Below are 22,132 nucleotides of genomic sequence, written 5' to 3' on the forward strand. Positions count from 1 at the left end.
GTAACATTCTGCGACCCAAAGGACAGTAACATTCTGCGACCCAAAGGACAGTAACATTCTGCGACCCAAAGGACAGTAACATTCTGCGACCCAAAGGACAGTAACATTCTGCGACCCAAAGGACAGTAACATTCTGCGACCCAAAGGACAGTAACATTCTGCGACCCAAAGGACAGTAACAGTAACATTCTGCGACCCAAAGGACAGTAACATTCAAAAAGGACAGTAACATAGGCTAGGATGTTCCGTGTTTGCCACCAGATACAATGTTTACAAGGTTTCGTCTCGACTAGTAACACAAATGGGATTCCTGTATAGACAGACAGACTGACGTAATGGTAAAAGCCTGTAGGCTATGGAAGGCTTTCAGGAATAGAGAAGTGAAGCTTGGACTGTGCTCTCCTCACCGTTGACATACTATGTCAGTGTAGACTGTATACTGTATGTATAAGAGGCATTAGGGAGAAATGGGTGTAGGTCGTCGTAATGTCATTTAAAAGCCCAAACTGGATCGATTTACTAGTAATTGAGGTAAGGAGGGGGGATAAAATGTATAGTTTTACTGGTAATTGAGGTAAAGAGTGAGCATGGAGGTAGAGTAACCAAGTGTGTGTTTATAAAGGGAAACAGAGGACTGTCAACACACACAGATACCCACCGACACACATACACACACACACACACACACAGGTTGGTTTTACTAGCCACGTGTGGGACCAAAAAATGTATTCCCATTCAAAATCCTATTTTCCTTAACCCCAAACCCCTTATCCTAAAACTGAACCTAACCCTAACTCTAGAGACAGTTTGTGCTGCTCTGTGAAGGGAGTAGTACACAGCATTGTGCCAGATCTTCAGTTTCTTGGCAATTTCTCACATGGAATAGACTTCCATTTCTCAGAACAAGACTAGACTGACAAGTTTCAGAATAAAGTTATTTGTTTCCAGCCATTTTGAGCCTGTAATCGAACCCACAAGTGCTGATGCTCCAGATACTCAACTAGTCTAAAGAAGGCCAGTTTTATTGCTTCTTTAATCAGGACAACAGTTTTCAGCTGTGCTAGCATAATTGCAAAAGGTTTTCTAATGATCAATTAGCCTTTTAAAATTATAAACTTGGATTAGCTAACACAACGTGCCGTTGGAACACAGGAGTGATGGTTGCTGATAATGGGTTTCCAGCTACAATAGTAATTTACAACATTAACAATGTCTACACTGTATTACTGATCAATTTGATGTTATTTTAATGGACAAAAAAAAAAGTATTTTTCTTTGAAAAACAAGGACATTTCTAAGTGACCCCAAACTTTTGAATGGTAGTGTAGGTGACCTATGAGTACAGTCATGGTATGATTCATTGTATAGGCTGACCCCAAACTTTTGAACGGTAGTGTATATCATAAGGCCTTTCCACAAATAGAACAATGAGTCAGATATTTCACCGGATGTATAAATGTGAAGCATCCGCTTGGCGTTTCCACTCAGTACAAGATATGGTGATCAGAGGAAACCCAGTGGTCGGCAGAGGGAAAAGAATGAGCGAGATGGATCTTGGCCATATGACCATACAGTTTCCAAAACTAGAATCTGGAACAAACATAGTGGACTGCGTTTTAGAGACTTTATCTTTTGCTAAAGTTGTAAAATATGTTGTTGTTTAGGAGGAGTGTAAGGGTGAATTGAGTTATTGCACACACGCACTTCACGGAGTAGGTGTTCCCTAACAGAAATATGCAAATACATGCTAGAATGAGCCAATAGGATCTCACTCGCTCATGCTTGGCTCTGCCCACCTCCTTGTTTGTTCTGCACACTATGCTTCATTTGCTCCGATTGGAAACGACAGGCCGTTGGCCTTTCTTTGAGGGCCTAGTTATACCGTAACACAGTGGTGTTAAGAATCTCCTGGTTTACAGGCCACATCAGGCCTGTAAGTCACATTATGCTGGCTTGCAAAGTGATGTGTAATTCCTATTGGAATTCAGCCAGAGTTATGATATCAAACAAGTGGAATTGTTAATCACCTGCAACCTGCATTCAGAATGACTGATAGGGTAGGGAAGATTGAATACTGAGACTACCTCAATCATTTCAACTGGAACATCCATCTCAGTATCGGGTGCAATACATCCAACCGATTGGATGTTTAAAAAGAACTGTATGTTATTTATCTTTGTGTAGCACAAAATGTATCACGCAATCGTTGTACATGCAAAAACACAGATATTACAGTAAAACAAACTATTCTGAAAATCTCCCTGCAATAGAGCATGCTGGGAAATAGTAGATTATTATTTTTTTTACATTTGTTTTCACCTTTAATTTGACCTTTAAGTCAATGCTGAGACCAAGGTATCTCTTCCAGATGAGCCCTGTGTAGCACCACAATACACATAAAAATACAGTAAACACAATAGACCACATATTCATATACACAATAGTATATGCCTTATTATACACAACAACAAAAGCTAATCATAAAAAACTAGACACATTCTTCAGTATGAAGAGGTCCCCTAACAGTGATGAAGGACGTCTGGTTCTATGTAGAACCCTTATTGCCTTCCAAAGAAACATCAAAGAACCCTCTCTTCCAAAAACAATGTAGGATGTTCAAGGTTGTAGGTAGAACCATTTGGCTTACAAAGGACCCTTGTCAACAAAAAGGGTTCTTTTGATCAAACTGGTTCTTGGTAGAACCCTATCTCTCCACAAAGAACCATTTTGGAACCCTTTTTTCTAAGGAGTGTAGCCCATTGTTGCCCAAGACTTACAGTGTAGCCCAAGGCTTTACAGAGGAGGTATAGCAACATAACAAACATTGCCCAACATACCAAGGAGTCAAGGTCCTGAGAGGAAACCAGCAGTAAGGAAGTGTAGAGGGACGTGTGTGTGTGTGTGTGTTTACTTCATGTGTATGAACTACTAACCAGTGTGTGTTTATCCAGCTCTCGAGTCCATGTTAATAATCTACCTACCTCTCCATCTATTCAGAATCATATTTATTTTATTAGTCGTAGCCGACAGTAAGACGCTACACAGTTTTTACCTTGGTTGACATTGCTTTGCTAAACTGGCTCATTTACATATAGGAATATAGTGCTGTGTAGTCTGTAGGGAGTGGGGAGTTTTCTAACCTTACACTTCCCCAAACCTCCCTCTTTTTATCTTTCTTTTTCTCTCTCTCTCTCTGTACACCCCCCCCCTCTCTCTCTCTCTCTGTACTCCTCTCTCTGTACCTCTCTCTCTCTCTCTGTACCTCTCTCTCTCTCTATCTCTCTCTCTCTCTCTCTCTCTCTCTCTCTCTCTCTCTCTCTCTCTCTCTCTCTCTTTCTTTCTTTCTTTCTTTCTTTCTTTCTTTCTTTCTTTCTTTCTTTCTTTCTTTCTTTCTTTCTTTCTTTCTTTCTTTCTCCTTTCTTTCTCTGTTTTCCTGGAAAACCCAACAACATTGCTCATTCAAACACCATAAAGCAGTCCTCCTTTCTTGACTTCTTTCTCCTCTCAGGTTTTTTCTTAATTTGGATGAAGTCCTTTCTTTCATGATTCTTTCTTTCTTTCTTTCTTTCTTTCAAAACTTTCTTTCTTTCTTTCTTTCTTTCTTTCTTTCTTTCTTTCTTTCTTTCTTTCTTTCTTTCTTTCTTTCTTTCTTTCTTTCTTTCCAGCTTTCTTTCTTTCTTTCTTTCAGTACTTTCTTTCAGCTTTCTTTCTTTCTTTCTTTCTTTCTTTCTCCCAGCTCTGTTTTCCTGGAAAACCCAGCATTGCTCATGTCAAACACCATAAAGCAGTCCTCCTTTCTTGACTTCTGCTCCTCTCAGGTTTTCCACACAATAAGGCCACTAGATTAATTTGGATGAAGTCCTTTTGCATGATACAGTGGCGTTAACCAATGCAAAACTACGGTTCAGTACCCAGCTGCCGGCTACGGTTCATGGGCTCTGTCACCGCTAGTTAATCAGCAGCAATGACTGAGAAACAGTTATTTGCATGAAAACAGGTTGCACCGCTTCGCTGACCCTGATTTTATACAGTTTGAGGTCAGATGAAAAATAATAGAATAGGCTACGTGATGGACGTGGGCTATTGTTTTATCAATCCGTGAACTTTGTGTTCAAGGATGTATCCACTATTCTCCTGGGGATCTTGAGGTGATGTCCGTTAGTGCAGGTTCAGCTATGGTTATGGCTGGGTTATGTTTTAGGGCGAGGCAGTGGAAGTCGCTCATCACAGCTTACGCACCATTGTACAGTAAAATGCTATTGCATCTGGGTCAGTTGAGGTTTTTAATGGTTATGGATGGTATTTATTTTACGGCATGACTTTTTACAACGTTTAAGTTTACCGTTTTATTGCGGAAAAGCGTTTGCAGTTGCATGAGATTTACCCCCTTTAAAATTTTGAAATGTGAAGCTCTTATGTAACGGAGAGTTTTACCACATACTCCTAATTGTGTGAAACATTGATCGAAATTCCAAAAAAAGAGGAAGAAAGCCCTGCACACAGCAGTGTGTCTTGATCCAGTTTAGATTTATTGAACTCTATTGACGACTCAATATGGGCCAAGCCAGTGTGGGGAAGCAGTCACTAACTCCCAACGTGTCTGTGTGTTTTATCTCTAGACTCTGTCCTGGAGAAGGCCATGCACAAATGTGTGTTGAAGCCGCTGAAGGGCATAGTGGAAGTGGCCCTGCAAGACTTCCAGGTGAGCTTTGTCTTCTATTGCAGCACCTGATAGAATCATAGTTGATTCGGAAAGTTAGTAGAACGTCAGTCAAGGAGCTCATGTCTTTTAAACAGGATATATTTTATATGCAGTGTTTACACTAAGGAGAATCCTGAAGTTGATGTCACCATAACCACAGATCTGAGAGGTTTTCTCCCCTTCTGGTAATTACATTTCTATGATGGAATAGAAGGAACAATGACCATAGAAATGTCATTAATAGATGGCGATCATGACCATGATGATGATTCATAACCTTGTTTGTCTAGTAATTATATATCTATAACCATAACCTTGACCTTCCTCTCTCTCCTCTCCCATTTAAGCTTTGGGGCTTTGTCACTTCTTATAGGTAAACTTCTATGCTCATAACCTTCTCCTCCTTCCTCTCCTCCTAGGTGAGCAGTGGAGGCTGGCAGCAGCTGAGGGAGAACCTGGCCCTGGCTAAGACCCGGAGGCCCCAGGACCTGGGTGTGGACGGGGCCGTGCCCCCTGACCCCATGGCCATCGAGAAGATCCGCCACAAGTTCCACAACATGAGGAAGATGTACTCCCCGGATAAGAAGGTGTCGCTGCTGCTCCGAGTGTGTAAACTCATCTACACCATCATGCAGGATAACTCAGGTAGGTGGGATTGGGGGGAGGATGTGTTTTGGGAGAGAGGGTGCCTGTGCAGAGAGTGTGGATGAGTTCCACATATATGTCTATAGTGTACCTGGTTGTGTATTACACAAGATTGGGATCAATTCCATTTATATTCAGTAAATTCAGGAAGGAAACTAAAAAGCACTTTTTCTTAATTCTTCTGTTTGATAAAATATTTTTAAAATTATATTGAAATTCAATTGACCCCTAACCCTGTTTTATCTGCATGCTTCTGAGTGTGTGTCTTTGTGTGTTCATGTGTGTGTTTTCATCTGACCACACCTTTCCTGTACCTCACCTTGCCTTTCCCCGTGGTGTAACTCTCTCTCAGGGTGGATGTACAGGGAGGATGAATTCCTGCCCATACTGGCCTACGTCCTGGCCCATTGTGACATGCCTCTCTCTCTCTCTCTCTCTCTCTCTCTCTCTCTCTCTCTCACTCTCACTCTCACTCTCACTCTCACTCTCTCTCTTCTCACTCTCTCTCCTCTCTCGCTCTCGCTAGTCGCTCTCTCTCTCTCTCTCTCTCTCTCGTCTCTTCTTTTCTTTCTCTCTCCTCTCTCGCTCTTCTCTCTCTCTCTCTCTCGCTCTTCTCTCTCTCTCTCGCTCTCCTCTCTCTCTCTTCTCGCTCTCCTCTCTCTCTCTCTCTTCTCTCTCTTCTCTCTCTCTCTCTCTCTCCTCTCTCTCTCTCTTCTCTCTCCTCTCTCACTCTCTCTTTCTCTCTCTCTCTCTCTCTTTCTCTCTCTCTTCTCTCTCGCTCTCGCTAGTCGCTCTCTCTCTCGTCTCTCTCTCTCTCTCTCTCTCTCTCTCTCTCTCTCTCTCTCTCTCTCTCCTCTCTCGCTCTCGCTAGTCGCTCTCTCTCTCGTCTCTTCTCTTTTTTCTCTCTCCTCTCTCTTCTCTCTCTCTCGCTCTCCTCTATCTCTCTCTCTCTTCTCTCTCTCCTCTCTCGCTCTCTCTTCTCTCTCTCCTCTCTCTCCACTCTCTCCACTCTCTCTCTCTCTCCCTTCAATTCAATTTGCTTTATTGGCATGACGTAAGAATGTACATATTGCCAAAGCTTACTTTGGAGATGTACAATATTAACATAAAAATAATAATAATCAGTCTCTCTCTCTCAGGGAGGATGTACGGAGCAGATGACTTCCTACCGATGCTGACCTATGTCCTGGCCCAGTGTGACATGCCTCAGCTGGACACTGAGATCCTCTACATGATGGAGCTGCTGGATCCCACACTGCTACATGGAGAGGGTAGGTCTCCCATCACATAATGACACTGGATTCAATACCACAGTATACAGTTTACCTGGACTGATCATTGAAGAGGGGAGGTCTACCTGTCTGTCTCCTCCAACTGATCTATCCCTACCTTTATCTGTCAGAATGAGTCAAGCTTGTGTTGTGTCATGCTGCTAAGCGACCCAGTGAACTGGCCGTCTTGCAAGGTTTTGTGGTGACAGATTTCACCTTCACACCTTCACACAAGTACAGGAGGCAGACTGACAATAGATATGCCTGGCCCAATCATAGTCCAACTTCAGGAACTTGGGTCAGGACAACACAATCTGATCAGTTCTCCTGTGTGTCCGTATCATAAACCACAGTAAAAACGCAGCCCTACCTCACTTTAACTCACAGTAATATTAGATCTAGACAGGTCTATAATAAATTAAATCTAGTATCTTGGTGCACTCTATCTAACATCATTTTTTTCTGCAATAAACAGGCAATTTATCTCAAAATCAAGTTCATAACCACGCATATGTGTTAGCTCAGGTCGTGCAAGGCAACTACAGGTCAAGTTCAAGCCCAGACTGGAAGGCAGGCTTGGTAGGAAACAAGTGTGTTCCACAGGAAGACGATGTGAATTGGAATGTTTATAAGGTGTGGGTGGGTTCCCTTGGAAAAGGTATTGTCCCTCTAGTTAGTGGCTTCCTGATGATTATCTTACAAAGGGCACTCCCTCTAGTCCAGTGTCCTGTTCTCAGTCCCAAACACACTATAGGAGTGCAATGCGATATACTCACGTATAAACCAGAATGTATTCTTCTCCAGCATACAGACCGTATATGTCATTTTCCACCTCGTATAGCCTCGTTGACACATTAACACGACCACAGTCAAACTGCAGCATGCCCATATTAACATGTATTATATTTCTCTTCCTGGGTCTCCTCCTTCCCTGCCTGCTCTCCCCTTCTCCCCAACCTTCCCTCTCCCAGGTGGCTACTACCTCACCAGTGCGTACGGGGCCATGGCTCTCATCAAGAACTTCCAGGAGGAACAGGCAGCCAGGGTCCTCAGCTCCGAGGCCAGAGACACCCTGCATCAGTGGCACCGCCGACGCACCGCCCAGCGCACGGCACCCTCCGTGGACGACTTCCAGGTATCGCCCTGAACCCCATCTGACCCCCCCCTCCCAGGCAGTGAGTTTGAAAGAACACCCCCTAAAACACTACCCCGAGATGGGGACTGAATCTGCATGGCTCCAGTGTGAAGTTTCCCTTAAGTACAGATCTATGATCAGCTTTCTTTCCCCCAATCCTAACCTTAACCATTAGTGGGGGGAAATGCAAAACTGACCCAAGATTAGCGTCATGGGGCAACTTCACTCAACACCAATCTGCATGAGAAGCGCAGGTGGTGACATGCCGAGACCATCCCTCTACATCTGGATCTGTATTCAAAAATGATCTGAAACCATGAAGACACTTTTGGAAGAAAAATACGTGTTTGATTTCCGGGTTAGAGACGGTCAAGAAGGGAGTGATATTGAGAAGGATGCTGATAGGTAGATGAGATAGGACTAATCTAATGCATGTGATTGTGTACTAATGACGCGTTGTCTTGGTTTTTCTCTGTTCGCTCTGAAATGGCTGTGTCTTCCTGTAAACGCTATACAAATAGTAGAGGCTATAGAGTCGTACTAAAGCTCCATCATCTTTCTCCCTGTGTGTCTTAAAAAAAAACATTCCTGTGTATTTGTGTCTCCGTTCTGATCCTGCATGTGCACCTGCATATAACTGATATCTGTGAAATGTTCTCTGTCTCTCTTTGTGTCATTTTCTCCCATGTATTTTTGCATGTGTATATTTTATATCTGTTTTGCATGTTTGCATACATGTATATTTGTATCAATGATACCTGTATCACATTCCTTGTATCCCTTCTCCTTCAGAACTACCTGCGAGTCGCCTTACAAGAAGTCAACAGCGGCTGCACAGCCAAAACCCTCCTAGTCCACCCGTACTCCACCACCGAAGAAGTATGTTCGCTCTGCGCCTACAAGTTCAAAGTTCATGACCCCGAGAACCACTCCCTCTTTCTCATCACTGAGGCAACCAGTCAGCAGCTAGCCCTGGACACACACCCCCAGCGAATCAAAGCAGAGATACACAGCCACCCAAACTCGCAACCCTTCCATTTTGTCTACCGCAGAGTGCCCAACCTTAACCTGTGTATACCAGCTATCCCAGCTAACCAGCACAATGGCAACTGCCTACTGCCTAGCCAATTAGATGAATGAAACTGAACTGAATTGAAATGAAATAAAACCTTATTGATCCCTAGAGGGGGTCATTGGATTTTTCACTAGTGTGCAAACACATACAGGAACAATTCAGACTCATACATCAGCACACATAGACCTGAGAGAGCACTGATGGATGGTGGAACAAGTACAATACCTGACTGCTGAGACTGAGGCAGTCCTAATATGGACACCACCCGGGTATGATGGAATGACACTGAATGGTGATACTGAGGATGTCCTAATATGGACGTGTATCCATAGAATGGTAGTGAATGGTGGAAATTGAAAAAATACACTGTATATTTCAACTATAGGGTTAGAGAATGTTGCTGTGTGTTGTGAAGGGATCCTAGACTACTCAATGGAAAAAGTAGTTCCTATTCTTCTAAAAGGAGACAGAAAGAGGAAGCAGGTGTGGAGAGAAGTGTCTGGTGTCTGCATGCATTTCACTCTCTTTTTAGGGATACGGCACGTGAGCGTCAGGAGTTGGTTGGTCAAGTCCAGTGTCGGGTCAGCTTGGACTTTGTGTTTCCTAAAGAAGGAGCACAAAATGGCCGCCGCAGAGCCCTCCATACTATGATACGCTCGCTCTGAGAACTGACTGACGTTTATAGTAGTATGACTGGGGCCTGAAGTATACTTTTTAAGAAACACCCTTGTGTGAGTCTTTTGTGAGGTCTTCGGACCAGGAAGTTCTCTTACATCACATCCTCACGGTCTGTTTTCGTTACAAGGACAAATGTACATGCATGCTCCTCTTGCAGAAGTCAGTGTATCTGACTGTCTTCTTCTAACACTGAGACCTGATTAGAGAACGCTGAGCTTCTGCTCCTTTCCGGTGCTTGACTTGGGCAGGAGCTCATCGGAGCTGAGTACCGGCACCTCAAATGTTCTGCTGCTTGAGCTCCTGTTCCTCTTATAGAATATTAGCTCAAAAGTATTGTGGAGCTCCTGCACCTGAATTTGATCAGTACCGGCAGCCAGAATCAAGTCCAGCGCTGCTGCTTTCTATCCAGGTCAACACATAGAATGGGATGACCCGACTGTGTGATCTCACAGTTGTCTTTTACATCACCTCTGGGGCTTGATTCAACCCGTATCACCGAAATTCAGCGCTATAGCGGAAGGTTGACGTTTATTGTCATTGAGTCTTGCCCTGGGAGCAGCAGTGAGCGATTTCCGCTAGATGGGCCAGCTGCAAAGCCAAAATGGTCTATTTCGTAAAAATTAATGAAAACTAAATGTAGCTTTTTGGTCATAATTTAAGGTTAGAGTTAGGCATTCGGGTTAGCGGTGTGTTTAAGGTTTGAGTTAAGGTTAGGTTGTTATGACTTTGTGGCTGTGCCAGCGAGTGACCACTCTGCAGAGCTGACTCCAGGGCAAGATTCATGACAATAAATGCCAACCTGCATTTAGCATGCTTGATTTCTGATTGAGCCGACAAAATGCAGTTTACTATGAATGTAGTCTCCATAAACGTGGGAACATTGCCATTAAATGTAAATCGCGCTATAACTTTGAACTTCAGCGATATGGATTTAATCGAGCCACCTCACTGGGCACAAACTGGTTGAATCAACGTTGTTTCCACATCATTTAAAAAAAAATACACGTTGAAACAACGTGGATAGACATTGAATTGACGTCTGTGCCCAGTTGTCCTGGTGTGATGTGTGAAGAAGCTTAACAGATGCTTTGCGATGGTTGGCTGGACTTTCATGTGGATTTGGCGACCCCTACAAGATAATTGAAGAATGGCTTGCAGCAGTATGGACATCATATCAACTTGCGTACTCTTGAGTTTACAACCTAACTGTCATTTGCAATGCCATTATATTCAAACAAAAGAGAAACCCGCACACTGCTCTTGCTGGTATTACTTATTTTGAAATATGCTTTAATTAGAGCAAGAGCAATGTGCAGGTTTCTCTTTTCTTTGAGGTTATCATATTCCCTCGTACCTGCAACCAGATAACTCAGATGTGCGAGTGGTTTTTTTTAAATAAGAAATACAATTATATCAAATTATATAAGTGAATATATTTTTATGTAGCATTTTGTATTATTATTTTGCTGCAGTTGCTGGTCAACTGTAGACAACGTAAAAGTGTAGATTGTGTTTTTATAGGAAAATGCTATTTTATTTGGATTGAAAACGTAACCAGTGAGTTCCTGAGTTCATTTTCCCCACATGCCGTACGATTTTATGCCAGTAAATTAAACCAATAAATATTTTGGAGACAGAATCTGAATTGACTCAACTAAACGTGTGTCTATATCAACTGCCTCAGCAAATGGGAATGACTGTATTCAAAATTGTACTGGAAAGTTGATATTGTATTGGTTGACGAGAATATGCTATTTTTGTTTCTGTCTGTTATCTATAGGGGTCACTGGCTGGTTCCTTATCAGCTATTGAGAAGAGATTTTAATCTAAACTAATTTCCCCTTGAGGATTAATAAAATACAATCTCATCTCAGTCAGTATTAGTGTGTATTACTGAGAGAGTTTGGTGATCTCTAAAAAGAGAACGGTCAACCGTTTTATTGAGATAAGTATTGTACAGTCAGTTGATATAATGGTAATCATTCGGTTACGACATAACCATTTCTAACCACTACTGCACATACTGACATTCTCCTCACACATTTTGTGATTGCTAACACCTGTATGATTTTCTTCCATCACTGTTTTGCCCTATTCAAAACGTGACGAGTAGAAATGGATATGTAGTATGTTCGAATAATATTATGGCACTTAATGCGATTCTTAAAACACTACTGCTAAACCAACCAAACTGTATTTTTCATCTTGTATATATTCTGGGGGATTTAAAAAAAAACATGTATTTTTCAAATTGTAATGCAAAGAAAGTTGATGAAATGACGGGGGGTGGGGGGTTACAATATGCGAGATGGTGTTGGGTGTCCTCCCCCAAAAGCCCTGTAGCCTTTCTTTGACTATTGCACCCATTAAAACTAAAACTCCCTATTATGGGGTTCTTTTGTTGACCCTGAGTGACCATTTGTTGCCATGTTGGACTAAAGTAGGAGTGAATATACTTTAATAAGAAATAACATGCATCTTAACATGTTACCCCACAAACAGTTACTGTCGTTTGTCTTTGAATAAAAACACCACAATGTAATCCATTTGAACAGTTTTATTTGTCGATTACATTTAGCAAATCACAAATGTGAAAAATAAAATGCGCATGAATCAATATCTTCGTATCTCCTCTCCTTTCTTTTGCATGTTTTTTGATCTGGTGTTATTTGCCATAAGCAAGCGGTGGCCAACACTTCAACTGTCTCTTGACTTTAGACTAGAGCCTTTTCAGACTCCGATGCGTGATTCTTTTTCTTCTTCTGAATGCTTAAACACTAACAGTGATTCTTGAAGCACTATCTCTGAAACCATTAACACTTGTAGCCGATGCATTTACCAAGTGTGCCAAACTGAATGCACGTTCTCTGCTTTACACTGAGTTTGTCATTTTATAACACACTTTTTTGCAAAACTGTAAACACCACCCACTGCTTTACACTCGGTTTGCAATTTAATAACACACTTCTAGCAAAACTGTAAACATTGGTCTCTACATTCGTACACTATTTCTCCAATTGCCTTTCCACGTTGACACATGTGAAAACACTTAGATAATGAGTTCACTTACAAATCAGAGCCTGAGAACTATACATAGGCCACTGGTAAACATTTGGTTTGGACAATAATGGAGGCCAATATTGGACAGAGAGGAAGAGGGGTGAGAACTGGAGGAGTACGAGGAGGTGAAGAAGTAGGGGGAAAAAGAGGTGAAGAAGGACGGGGAAGAGGAAAGGGAGTCGGGAACACAATAACTGATGAAATCATGTTGTCAACCATGGGATGAGCATGAGGGAGGCTGGGCAACGGGTTCAACCAAATCTGAGCAGTTATACTGTTGCAGGTATCATCCGGATATTTCGAAATGAGAACCGGTAAGAAACTGTAAATGCTGTAGTCTTACTGGTACAGTAATATGTAGTGTACTTTCGTAATGAGAAGGATCTATCACTAAAACCATTCAAATGTTTTATAGAACTGCAAGAAAACCAGTATCTGGTGGAAGAGGTGGACTGTTCACCCCAGAGCTGGAGACCCACATTGTGGTCATTGCAAATAACTGTATCAGACTCAGAGACCTGCAGGACCACATAATGGTAGATAACACCATATTCCTAAACGTCAACAGAGTGAGTCTCTCTGCACTGTCGTCTACTGAAACGCAATAGAATTAGGATGAAGCAGTCCCTTTCGAAATAAACTCAGACCGTGTAAAACAACTGAGATATGAATATGTGCAGGTAAACTATACTATCCTATCATTGGTACTGGATCTGGAAGTGTCTGGTGCCCCATTCATCTGCCTCTCTCCCCCCACGAGCCGTCTCCTTGATGTGCTGCAACATCTCCATGTTACATAAACAATGAAAGCTGTCGAATGCTCGGTCGATTTTGTCTTTTGCGTAAAGTGAGGGATTGACTACACTAGGATTCCATTATGTGCTGATAATCTACTCCGAGCATTGTCAGCAGGCAACGCCAGTAATTGACGCCTGCAAAGTGGGCATAATTTGGGCTCTCTTGCGCCGAGGCAGCTCAGGCTCCTAATCAGAATCGCAGTTAGAATCAGAATGTAATGAACAATTCCCCTATTGGTCATCTGAGTCGATCTCAGCATAAAGTTCCTCCCCTCCATCTGACCCCATCTCATTCAAATCTCAGAGTTATCAGCGCTTCTCGCACCTCCATTCTCGGTCTTGCTATTGTATGAACGATTTCCGCTTCCACGCCCCCCCCTCTCGTTTTTCCAGCTTCTTCTTCTATGATAATGGCGGTCAGCAAACAAACGTTAAAGAAGTCTCACCATAATTTATTACCACTTTAGCAGACAGTTCCAGATACACACAACCTGGTGGGGCTCTCGCTGTCTTATTTAATCGCCACAGAGTTATAGTTGAGTCGGTTCAAACATAGGTTAATGACCCTCTTTGCTTACTTAAGACAACCATTGTGTAGGAAGTTATGTGTGTGTGTATCATTTCCAATTACCTCTTATCCATGCTACATATACTCTTTCTTAGGAACTAACATTATTTATCAGATATTATAAAACAGGGTAGAGTTGAATTAGTTATAGTTCTATTTCAATGTAGATATTGTTTAGTCATTATTCATCAAATTCCTAACACTAATGCCCGGACGACGCTGGGCCAATCATGGCCGGTTGTGATACAGCCTGGAATCAGAATTGGTAAAGGTGAAAATGTCTCCAAACGGATTATTCATTTATCCAGTCCCACTATAGGTTCCCAATGATGACACATTCTTGGTTCAACAAGAAAACACAATAAGGTCATTATGTAAAACATAGCATCACCCTTCTCTTCAGTAAAGGCTACATTGTATACTGTAACATCTTGGATTGACATTGATGTGCAAATAAAATACTGCAATGGCCTTCGGGGTTACTGAGCATGATTGAGGCAGAAGGTACTGAGTAACATCCTTTAGTTTACATTTACACAGACACCGAGGGGATATCCTAAAGGGCATCCTACTTTATAGAATTCTATAGCATTAACTTTTTCAAGTTTAGGCACTTCTTTAATAAGTCCGTACAACGCTCAAATCCCAGTCTGCGCCCCGAGATAGCATCCTGTTCCCTTTACAGTGAAGCACTTCACCGGAGCGAGAACAGAACTTGAAGACCAAGCCAAGACGCCAAGATGAACCCCATCAAGCGAGTCAAGACCTCTCTCAATCGTTGATTCTAGAACAAAGAATAGTGTTACCACCATAGACACATAATCCTACAAAATAATGTTCTCATTCCATCCCTATTCTAACAGAATTGTCCACCGAGGGGCCACACAATCCAATTATGAAAAGTGGACACACACACACAAAAAAAAGTCATTGTAAATAAATGACTAACATCATTGTAAGCTTTGATGGCACCAGGACTTACTCTAGAGTCTGTAGTTTGTAGCGTTGGTCATCCCTGATGTCAGAGAGAATTCTCAGTCCTTCTTCTCCCGTGTCATTTCCCATCAGGACTAGTTCTGTGATGCTGGAGTGGCTGGACTTCAGGGCTACGGCGAGGGAGGAGCAGCCCTTTACTGTGATCCCACAGCATCTCAGACTGGAGGGAGGGAGGGGGGTGAATGTGGCAAGAGAGATGGGAGATGGGGAGAGAGAGAGATGGGGATCAGGTCATTTTGTGAATATGCTTATAATAATTCATTGTTTGAAGAGCGTGCGGTGTGATATCATAGACCAAGCCGTGAGCTTTATAACTCTCTCTAATGCTATTACTTACAACAGTCTCTCCAGTGTACAACACCTGGACGTCAGTCCCATGTAGAGAGTCTTCACCCCGCGGTCTCCCAGGTCGTTTCCAGAGAGATCCAGCTCTTTCAGGTTGGTGAGGTTGGAGCTGAGAGCTTTGACCAGCACCTCAAAGCATTTCTCTGTCAATTTACAGTCACTCAGCCTAGGTGGGGAGAGGTAATTACATTGAGAAAGTTGCCCCCCTCACACACACACACGCTAGGTCTAACCGTTGCAGAACTCACCTGAGGGTCTCAAGTGAAGACAAGCAGAACAAGACATCGGCCCAGTCATCCGAGTCGCCCAGATGGTTCCTGCTGATGTCCAGCTCTTTGAGGATAGAGTTGAAATGAAACCCTCTGACAAGGGTGATGCCACAGCTCGCCACACTGGAGAGACAAGGGTAAAGAAAAATAAACTCTTCAATATTCAGCTCCAGACCTAGGTTCAAAATACTGTCTAACAGAGACTTTAAGTGTTTGCTTTAGACTGCCTGGAGAGCTAGATGGGAGGACAGGGTTTGCACTTTTGCGACTATTCTATTGGTTCCATTGTGCCAGGCAAGCTCAATCAACCCAAGTCTGACAAGTATTTCAACTAATTTCAAATAGTATTTGAACCTAAGTCTGCCAGGTTACATGGAGTAGGGGCTAAGGGAGAGTGGCCCGTACACTCTTGGTGGGGTAAGCTAGCTTACATGAGTTTCTCCAGTTGACAGGCGGGCAGTCCGAAGACGTTGCAGAGCATCTTGACCCCCTCGTCCTTCAGGTTGTTGTTGCTCAGGTTGAGCTCCCTCAGACTGGGGATGTTCACCAGACATCCAAACATGTTCTCACAGCATTTCTCAGTGAGCTGACAACAGTACAACCTGGTGGTGGAGGGATAATGTATGGTACATTTACTACAGGGAACATTCCACTTTAGAATCAGTGAGGTGTAAGTGTACTACAATACTCCAGACAGTACTCACTCCAGTTTGTATATCTGGGTTGACTTCAGTGTGTCCATGAGCAGCTTCACCCCCCGGTCTCCCAGGTCGTTCATGCTGACGTCCAGCTCTCGCAGGTGTCTGGGGTTGTCTATCAGCAACACCGCAAGAGAGCGACTCTGCTCCAGGCCCAGCTTGCAGTTTGAGAGCCTAACGAAGATTATAATACTTTAGAAGATGTGGCCTATGTGGTCCAGCGGTGAGAGTCGCGAACCCCAGCACAGAATTATGTGGTAGAATGGCGCTGGAGAGGATGGCTGACGTTTTAGTGCTCCTAACAAACTACGTTATTTTGTTAGTTTTTTAGCTGTAGACGACACTATCTACCTAGAGAGTTGTCATCTGTATTTTTCGTAGCTGTCCACCTACCACCACAGACCGATACTGGCACTAAGACCGCACTCAATGAGCTGTATACCGCCATAAGAAAAAAGGACCAACTTTCTACCAGCATGTCACATGTGCAACCAGAGGGGGAAAAAAAAACCTCTAGACCCGCTTTACTTCACACACAGAGACGCATACAATGCTCTCCCTCACCCTCCATTTGGCAAATCTGACCATAATTATATCCTCTTGATTCCTGCTTACAAGCTAAAATGAAAGCAGGAAGCACCAGTGACTCGGTCAATAAAAAAGTGGTCAGATGAAGCAGATGCTAAGCTACAGGACTGTTTTGCTTGCACAGACTGGAATATGTTCCGGTATTCTTCCTATGGCATTGATGAGTACACCACATCAGTCACTGGCTTTATCAATAAGTGCATCCATGACGTCATACCCCAGTGACTGTACGTACATACCCCAACCAGAAGCCATGGATTACAGGCAACGTCCGCACTGAGCTTAAGGGTGAGCTGCCGCTTTCAAGGAGTGGGACTCTAACTCGGAAAGTTATTAGAAATCCTGCTATTCCCTCCAACGAACCATAAGACAGGCAAAGCGTCAATACAGGACTAAGATCGAATCGTACTACACTGGCTCAGACGCTCGTTGGATGTGGCAGGGCTTGCAAACTATTACGACTGTTACGTTCCCCAGTTTCTGTGTTGTGGGTTTGTGTTAGAAGTCGACCGATTAATCGGAATGGCCGATTAATTAGGTCCAATTTCAAGTTTTCATAACAATCGTTAATCTGCATTTTTGGACACCGATTATGGCCGATTACATTGCACTCCACGAGGAGGCTGCGTGGCAGGCTGTTACGCGAGTGCAGCAAGGAGCCAAGGTAAGTTGCTAGCTAGCATGAAACTTATAAAAAACAATCAATCTTAACATAATCATTAGTTAAACTAGTAATATCATCAACCATGTGTAGTTATCTAGCTTGTCCTGCGTTGCATAAGTTATCATTTGCCTGTTAATTTATCATTGAATCACAGCCTACTTCGCCAAACGGGTGATGATTTAAGATGCATTTGTGAAAAAAGCAGTCGTTGCACCAATGTGTACCTAACCATAAACATCAATGCCTTTCTTTAAAATCAATACACAAGTTTAAACCTGCATATTTAGTTAATTTTGCCTGCTAACATGAATTTATTTTAACTAGGGAAATTGTGTCACTTCTCTTGCATTCTGTGCAACAGAGTCAGGGTATATGCAGTAGTTTGGGCCACCTGGACCGTTGCAAACTGTGTGAAGACCATTTCTTCCTAACAAAGACTAATTAATTTGCCAGAATTGTACATAATTATGACATAACTTTGAAGGTTGTGCAATGTAACAGCAATATTTAGACTTAGGGATGCCACCCGTTAGATGAAATACGGAACGGTTGAGTATTTCACTGAAAGAATAAATGTTTTGTTTTTCGAAATTATAGTTTCCGGATTTGACCATATTAATGACCTAAGGCTCATATTTATGTGTGTTATTATACTATAATTAAGTCTATGATTTGATAGAGCAGTCTGACTGAGCAGTGGTAGGCAGCAGCAGGCTCGTAAGCATTCATTCAAACAGCACTTTCCTGCATTTGCCAGCAGCTCTTCACTGTGCTTCAAGCATTGCACTGTTTATGACTTCAAGTCTATCAACTCCCAAGATTAGGCTGGCAATACTATAGTGCCTATAAGAACATTCAGTAGTCAAAGGTATATGAAATACAAATGGTTTAGGGAGAAATAGTCCTATAATTCCTATAATAACTCCAACCTAAAACTTCCTACCTGGGAATATTGAAGACTCATGTTAAAAGGAACCACCAGCTTTCATATGTTCTCATGTTCTGAGCAAGGAATTTAAACATTAGCTTTTTTACATGGCACATATTGCACTTTTACTTTCTTCTCCAACACTTTGTTTTTGCATTATTTAAACCAAATTGAACATGTTTCATTATGTATTTGAGACCAAATTGATTTTATTGATGTATTATATTAAGTTAAAATAAGTGTTCATTCAGTATTGTTGTAATTGTCTACACACACACACACACATATATATATATATATACACACACACACACAAATCGGCAGATTTAATTGGTATTGGCTTTTTTTGGTCCTCCAATTATCGGTATCAGCGTTGAAAAATCATAATCTATCGACCTCTAGTTTGTATGTGATTTTTTAATTTGATTATTGAAATTGTTCACTTTACATTAGTAATTATTCTGTTTTTGTTCCCAGGGGGGCAGGGGAAGGCACCTTGGGAGTGTTTAGACAAGAGGCCTGTGGCCATACATATACCCGTAGTATGTACTCTGTCTATGCACACTAGGTAAGACCTGGGCGGACCAACCCCTGTATTTTGGTTAGCGTGCCAGGTGGCATTAAGAATAAGTAAGTAGTGGGTAGGTAGGAGAGGGGACTAAATTTCTTTGCTTTGTCAAGTGTCTTCACTGACATTTTCAACCTCTCCCTGTCCGAGTCTGCAATACCAACATGTTTCAAGGAGACCAGCATAGTCCTTGTGCCCAAGAACACTAAGGTAACCTGCCCAAATGACTACCGACCTGTAGCACTCACGTCTGTAGACATGTAGCGCTTTGAAAGGCTGGTGATGGCTCACATCAACACCATCATCCCAGAAACCCCAGACCCACTCCTATTTGTATACCTTCCAACAGATCCACAGATGATGCAATCTCTATTGCACTCCACACTTCCCACCATGACAAAAGGAACACCTATGTGAGAATGCCATTCATTGACTACTGCTCAGCGTTCAACACCATAGTGCCCTCAGCTCATCAATAAGCTAAGACCCTGAGACTAAAAACCTCCCTCTGCAACTGGATCCTGGACTTCCTGACTGGCCGCCCCCACGTGGTAATGGTAGGTAACAACACATCCGCCATGCTGATCCTCAACATGGGGGCCCCTCAAGGGTGTGTACTCAGTCCCCTCCTGTACTACCTGTTCACTCATGACTGCACGGCCAGGCACGACTCCAACACCATCATTACATTTGCCGATGACACAACAGTGGTAGGCCTGATCACCGACAACGACGAGACAGCCTATATGGAGGAGGTCAGAGACCTGGCCGTGTGGTGCCAGAACAACAACCTCTCTCTCAACATGATCAAGACAAAGGAGATGATTGTGGACTACAGAAAAAGGAGGACCGAGCATGCCTGCATTCTCATTGACAGGGTTGCAGTGGAGCAGGTTGAGAGCTTCAAGTTCCTTGGTGTCACCAACAAACTAACATGATCCAAGCACACCAAGACAGTCGTGAAGATGGCACGACAAAACGTATTCCACCTCAAGAGACTGAAAAGATTTGGCATGGGTCCTCAGATCCTCAAAAGGTTCTACAGCTGCACCATCAAGAGCATTCTGACTGGGTGCAACACTGCCTGGTATGGCAACTGCTCAGCCTCAAGGCACTACAGAGGGTAGTGCGTACGGCCCAGTACATCACTGGGGCCAAGCTTCCAGCCATCAGGAACCTCTATACCAGACGGTGTCAGAGCAAGTCAACCTTAGTCAGACTGTTCTCTCTGCTAGTGGTACCGTAGTGCCAAGTCTAGGTACAGGGGGCTTCTAAACAGCTTCTACCCTCAAGCCATAAGACTCCTGAACAGCTAATCAAATGCCTACCCAGACTATTTGCATACACCCCCCTTACACTGCTGCTAGTCTTATTATCTATGCATAGTCACATTAATAACTCTACCTACATGTACACATTACCACAATTACCTCGACTAACTGGTGCTGCCACACATGGACTCTGCACCGGTACCCCTGTATATAGCCCCGCTATTGTTATTTTACTGTTGCTCTTAAATTATTTGTTACTTTTATTTCTTCTTTTTTTTTACAGCATTGTTGGTTAAGGGCTTGTAAGTAAGCATTTCACTACCTACACCTGTTGTAATTCAGCACACGTGACAAATCAAATGATTTGAATACAATGACGTTACATGTGGGGGTAGACATGATCAGAACGGGGTTCCTAGCCATTGATTTTTCAACGCATTGATCAAAACTCACTTCAGGATCTGCAGTTTGCAATTAACAACCTTCAGTCCGTCAACGAGATGAAACACGCCGGCTTCTCCCGGTTCATTGCCGCTGAGATCCAGCTCTCGCAGGTGCGAGGGGTTGGATTTGAGAGCTTTGGCCAGAGCGGCGAAGCCATCCTGTTTCACCCTGCAGCCGGACAGTTTCAGTCTCTCCAGTCGGCAATGTGGCTTGGCCAAGCCGGCCGCCAGCAGTTGTACTCCTGAGTCCTTCAGCGTGTTGAAACTCAGGTCCAGAGCTTTCAGATTGCACACCTTTGAGGTGAGCGCCGAGGCCAGACCTTCACAGAATATCTCAGTCAGATTGTGATATGACAGCCTGGTGGGAAGGAGGGTTAGGGGATCAAAAGGAACATAGACATATTAGCAGACAATAAACCAAACAACTACCTCTTCCCCTACAATATTTATTTTGCTCCTTTGCACCCCATTATTTCTACTTCTATTTTGCACATTATTCCACTGCAAATCTTCCATTCCAGTGTTTTACTTGCTATATTGTATTTACCTCCCTTATCTCACCTCATTTGCTCACATTGTATATAGACTTGTTTTTCTACTGCATTATTGACTGTATGTTTTGTTTACTCCATGTGTAACTGTGTTGTATGTGTCGATTTGCTTTGCTTTATCTTGGCCAGGTCGCAGTTGCAAATGAGAACTTGTTGTCAACCAGCCTACCTGGTTAAATAAAGGTGAAATATTTATATTTTTTTAAACAACAGAACTGTGTAATGATCATAAGAAAGGTCTGAATGACCTGTGATGACAATTATCTTGTAGCTTTACAGACATTTCATATCGATATATACAGCGAGCGCCAAAAGTATTGGGTTAGTGACACAGTTTCGGTTAGTTTTGTACTTCAACCCTACGGATTTAGAATGATACAATGACTACGAGTCTAAAGTGCAGAGTGACAGCTTTACTTTTGAGGGTATTTCCATCCATATCGGGTGATCCGTTTAGAAATTACAGCACTTTTTGTACATAGTCCCCCATTTCAGGGGATCAAAAGTATTATGCCAAATTCACTTGTGTATTAAAGTAGTAAAAAGTTAAGTATTTGGTCCCATATTCATCGCACATGACTACATGAAGTTTGTGACTCTACAAATTGGTTGGATGCATTTGCTGTTTGTGTAAGTTGTTTCAAATTATTTCGTGTCCAATAGAAATTAATGGTAAATAAGTGTCATTTTGGAGTCACTAATTGTAAATAAGAATAGAATATGTTTCTAAACACAATAGTTTTGGTCCTATAAAACGGGGGGAATAGCCTATGTACAAAACCTGATTTCTTAACGGTTCACCTGATATGGATGAAAATGTTATTTTATCACATCCAAGGTGCTGGAGTAGAGTCAAAACTACAACAAATGTGTCACTTTC

The 22,132-nt window shown here is 42.7% G+C and overlaps 2 protein-coding genes across 2 annotated transcripts in view; one reads left to right on the forward strand and one right to left on the reverse strand.

Annotated features, from left to right (window-relative positions):
* LOC118375971 (ras and Rab interactor 2-like) overlaps positions 1 to 10,894 on the forward strand; it is a 47,832-nt gene extending 36,938 nt beyond the window's left edge. The window contains 5 exon segments of the mRNA XM_052527800.1: positions 4,620 to 4,702; positions 5,122 to 5,347; positions 6,487 to 6,618; positions 7,590 to 7,753; positions 8,546 to 10,894. Of these exon segments, the coding sequence (XP_052383760.1) occupies positions 4,620 to 4,702; positions 5,122 to 5,347; positions 6,487 to 6,618; positions 7,590 to 7,753; positions 8,546 to 8,893 (953 nt within the window). The 3' untranslated portion in view covers positions 8,894 to 10,894.
* A 1,154-nt stretch (positions 10,895 to 12,048) lies between these two features.
* The window catches only part of LOC118375967 (NACHT, LRR and PYD domains-containing protein 12-like), a 14,294-nt gene continuing 4,210 nt past the window's right edge, over positions 12,049 to 22,132 (reverse strand). The window contains exons 3-9 of the mRNA XM_035762612.2: positions 20,712 to 21,059; positions 16,246 to 16,413; positions 15,973 to 16,143; positions 15,521 to 15,664; positions 15,265 to 15,438; positions 14,914 to 15,087; positions 12,049 to 14,715 (exon numbers count right to left, since the gene is read on the reverse strand). Coding sequence (XP_035618505.1) covers positions 14,703 to 14,715; positions 14,914 to 15,087; positions 15,265 to 15,438; positions 15,521 to 15,664; positions 15,973 to 16,143; positions 16,246 to 16,413; positions 20,712 to 21,059 — 1,192 coding nt within the window. The 3' untranslated portion in view covers positions 12,049 to 14,702. The remainder of the gene's footprint in view (positions 14,716 to 14,913; positions 15,088 to 15,264; positions 15,439 to 15,520; positions 15,665 to 15,972; positions 16,144 to 16,245; positions 16,414 to 20,711; positions 21,060 to 22,132) is intronic.

This window comes from Oncorhynchus keta, chromosome 10, assembly GCF_023373465.1.
Source record: "Oncorhynchus keta strain PuntledgeMale-10-30-2019 chromosome 10, Oket_V2, whole genome shotgun sequence".
NCBI lineage: Eukaryota > Metazoa > Chordata > Actinopteri > Salmoniformes > Salmonidae > Oncorhynchus > Oncorhynchus keta.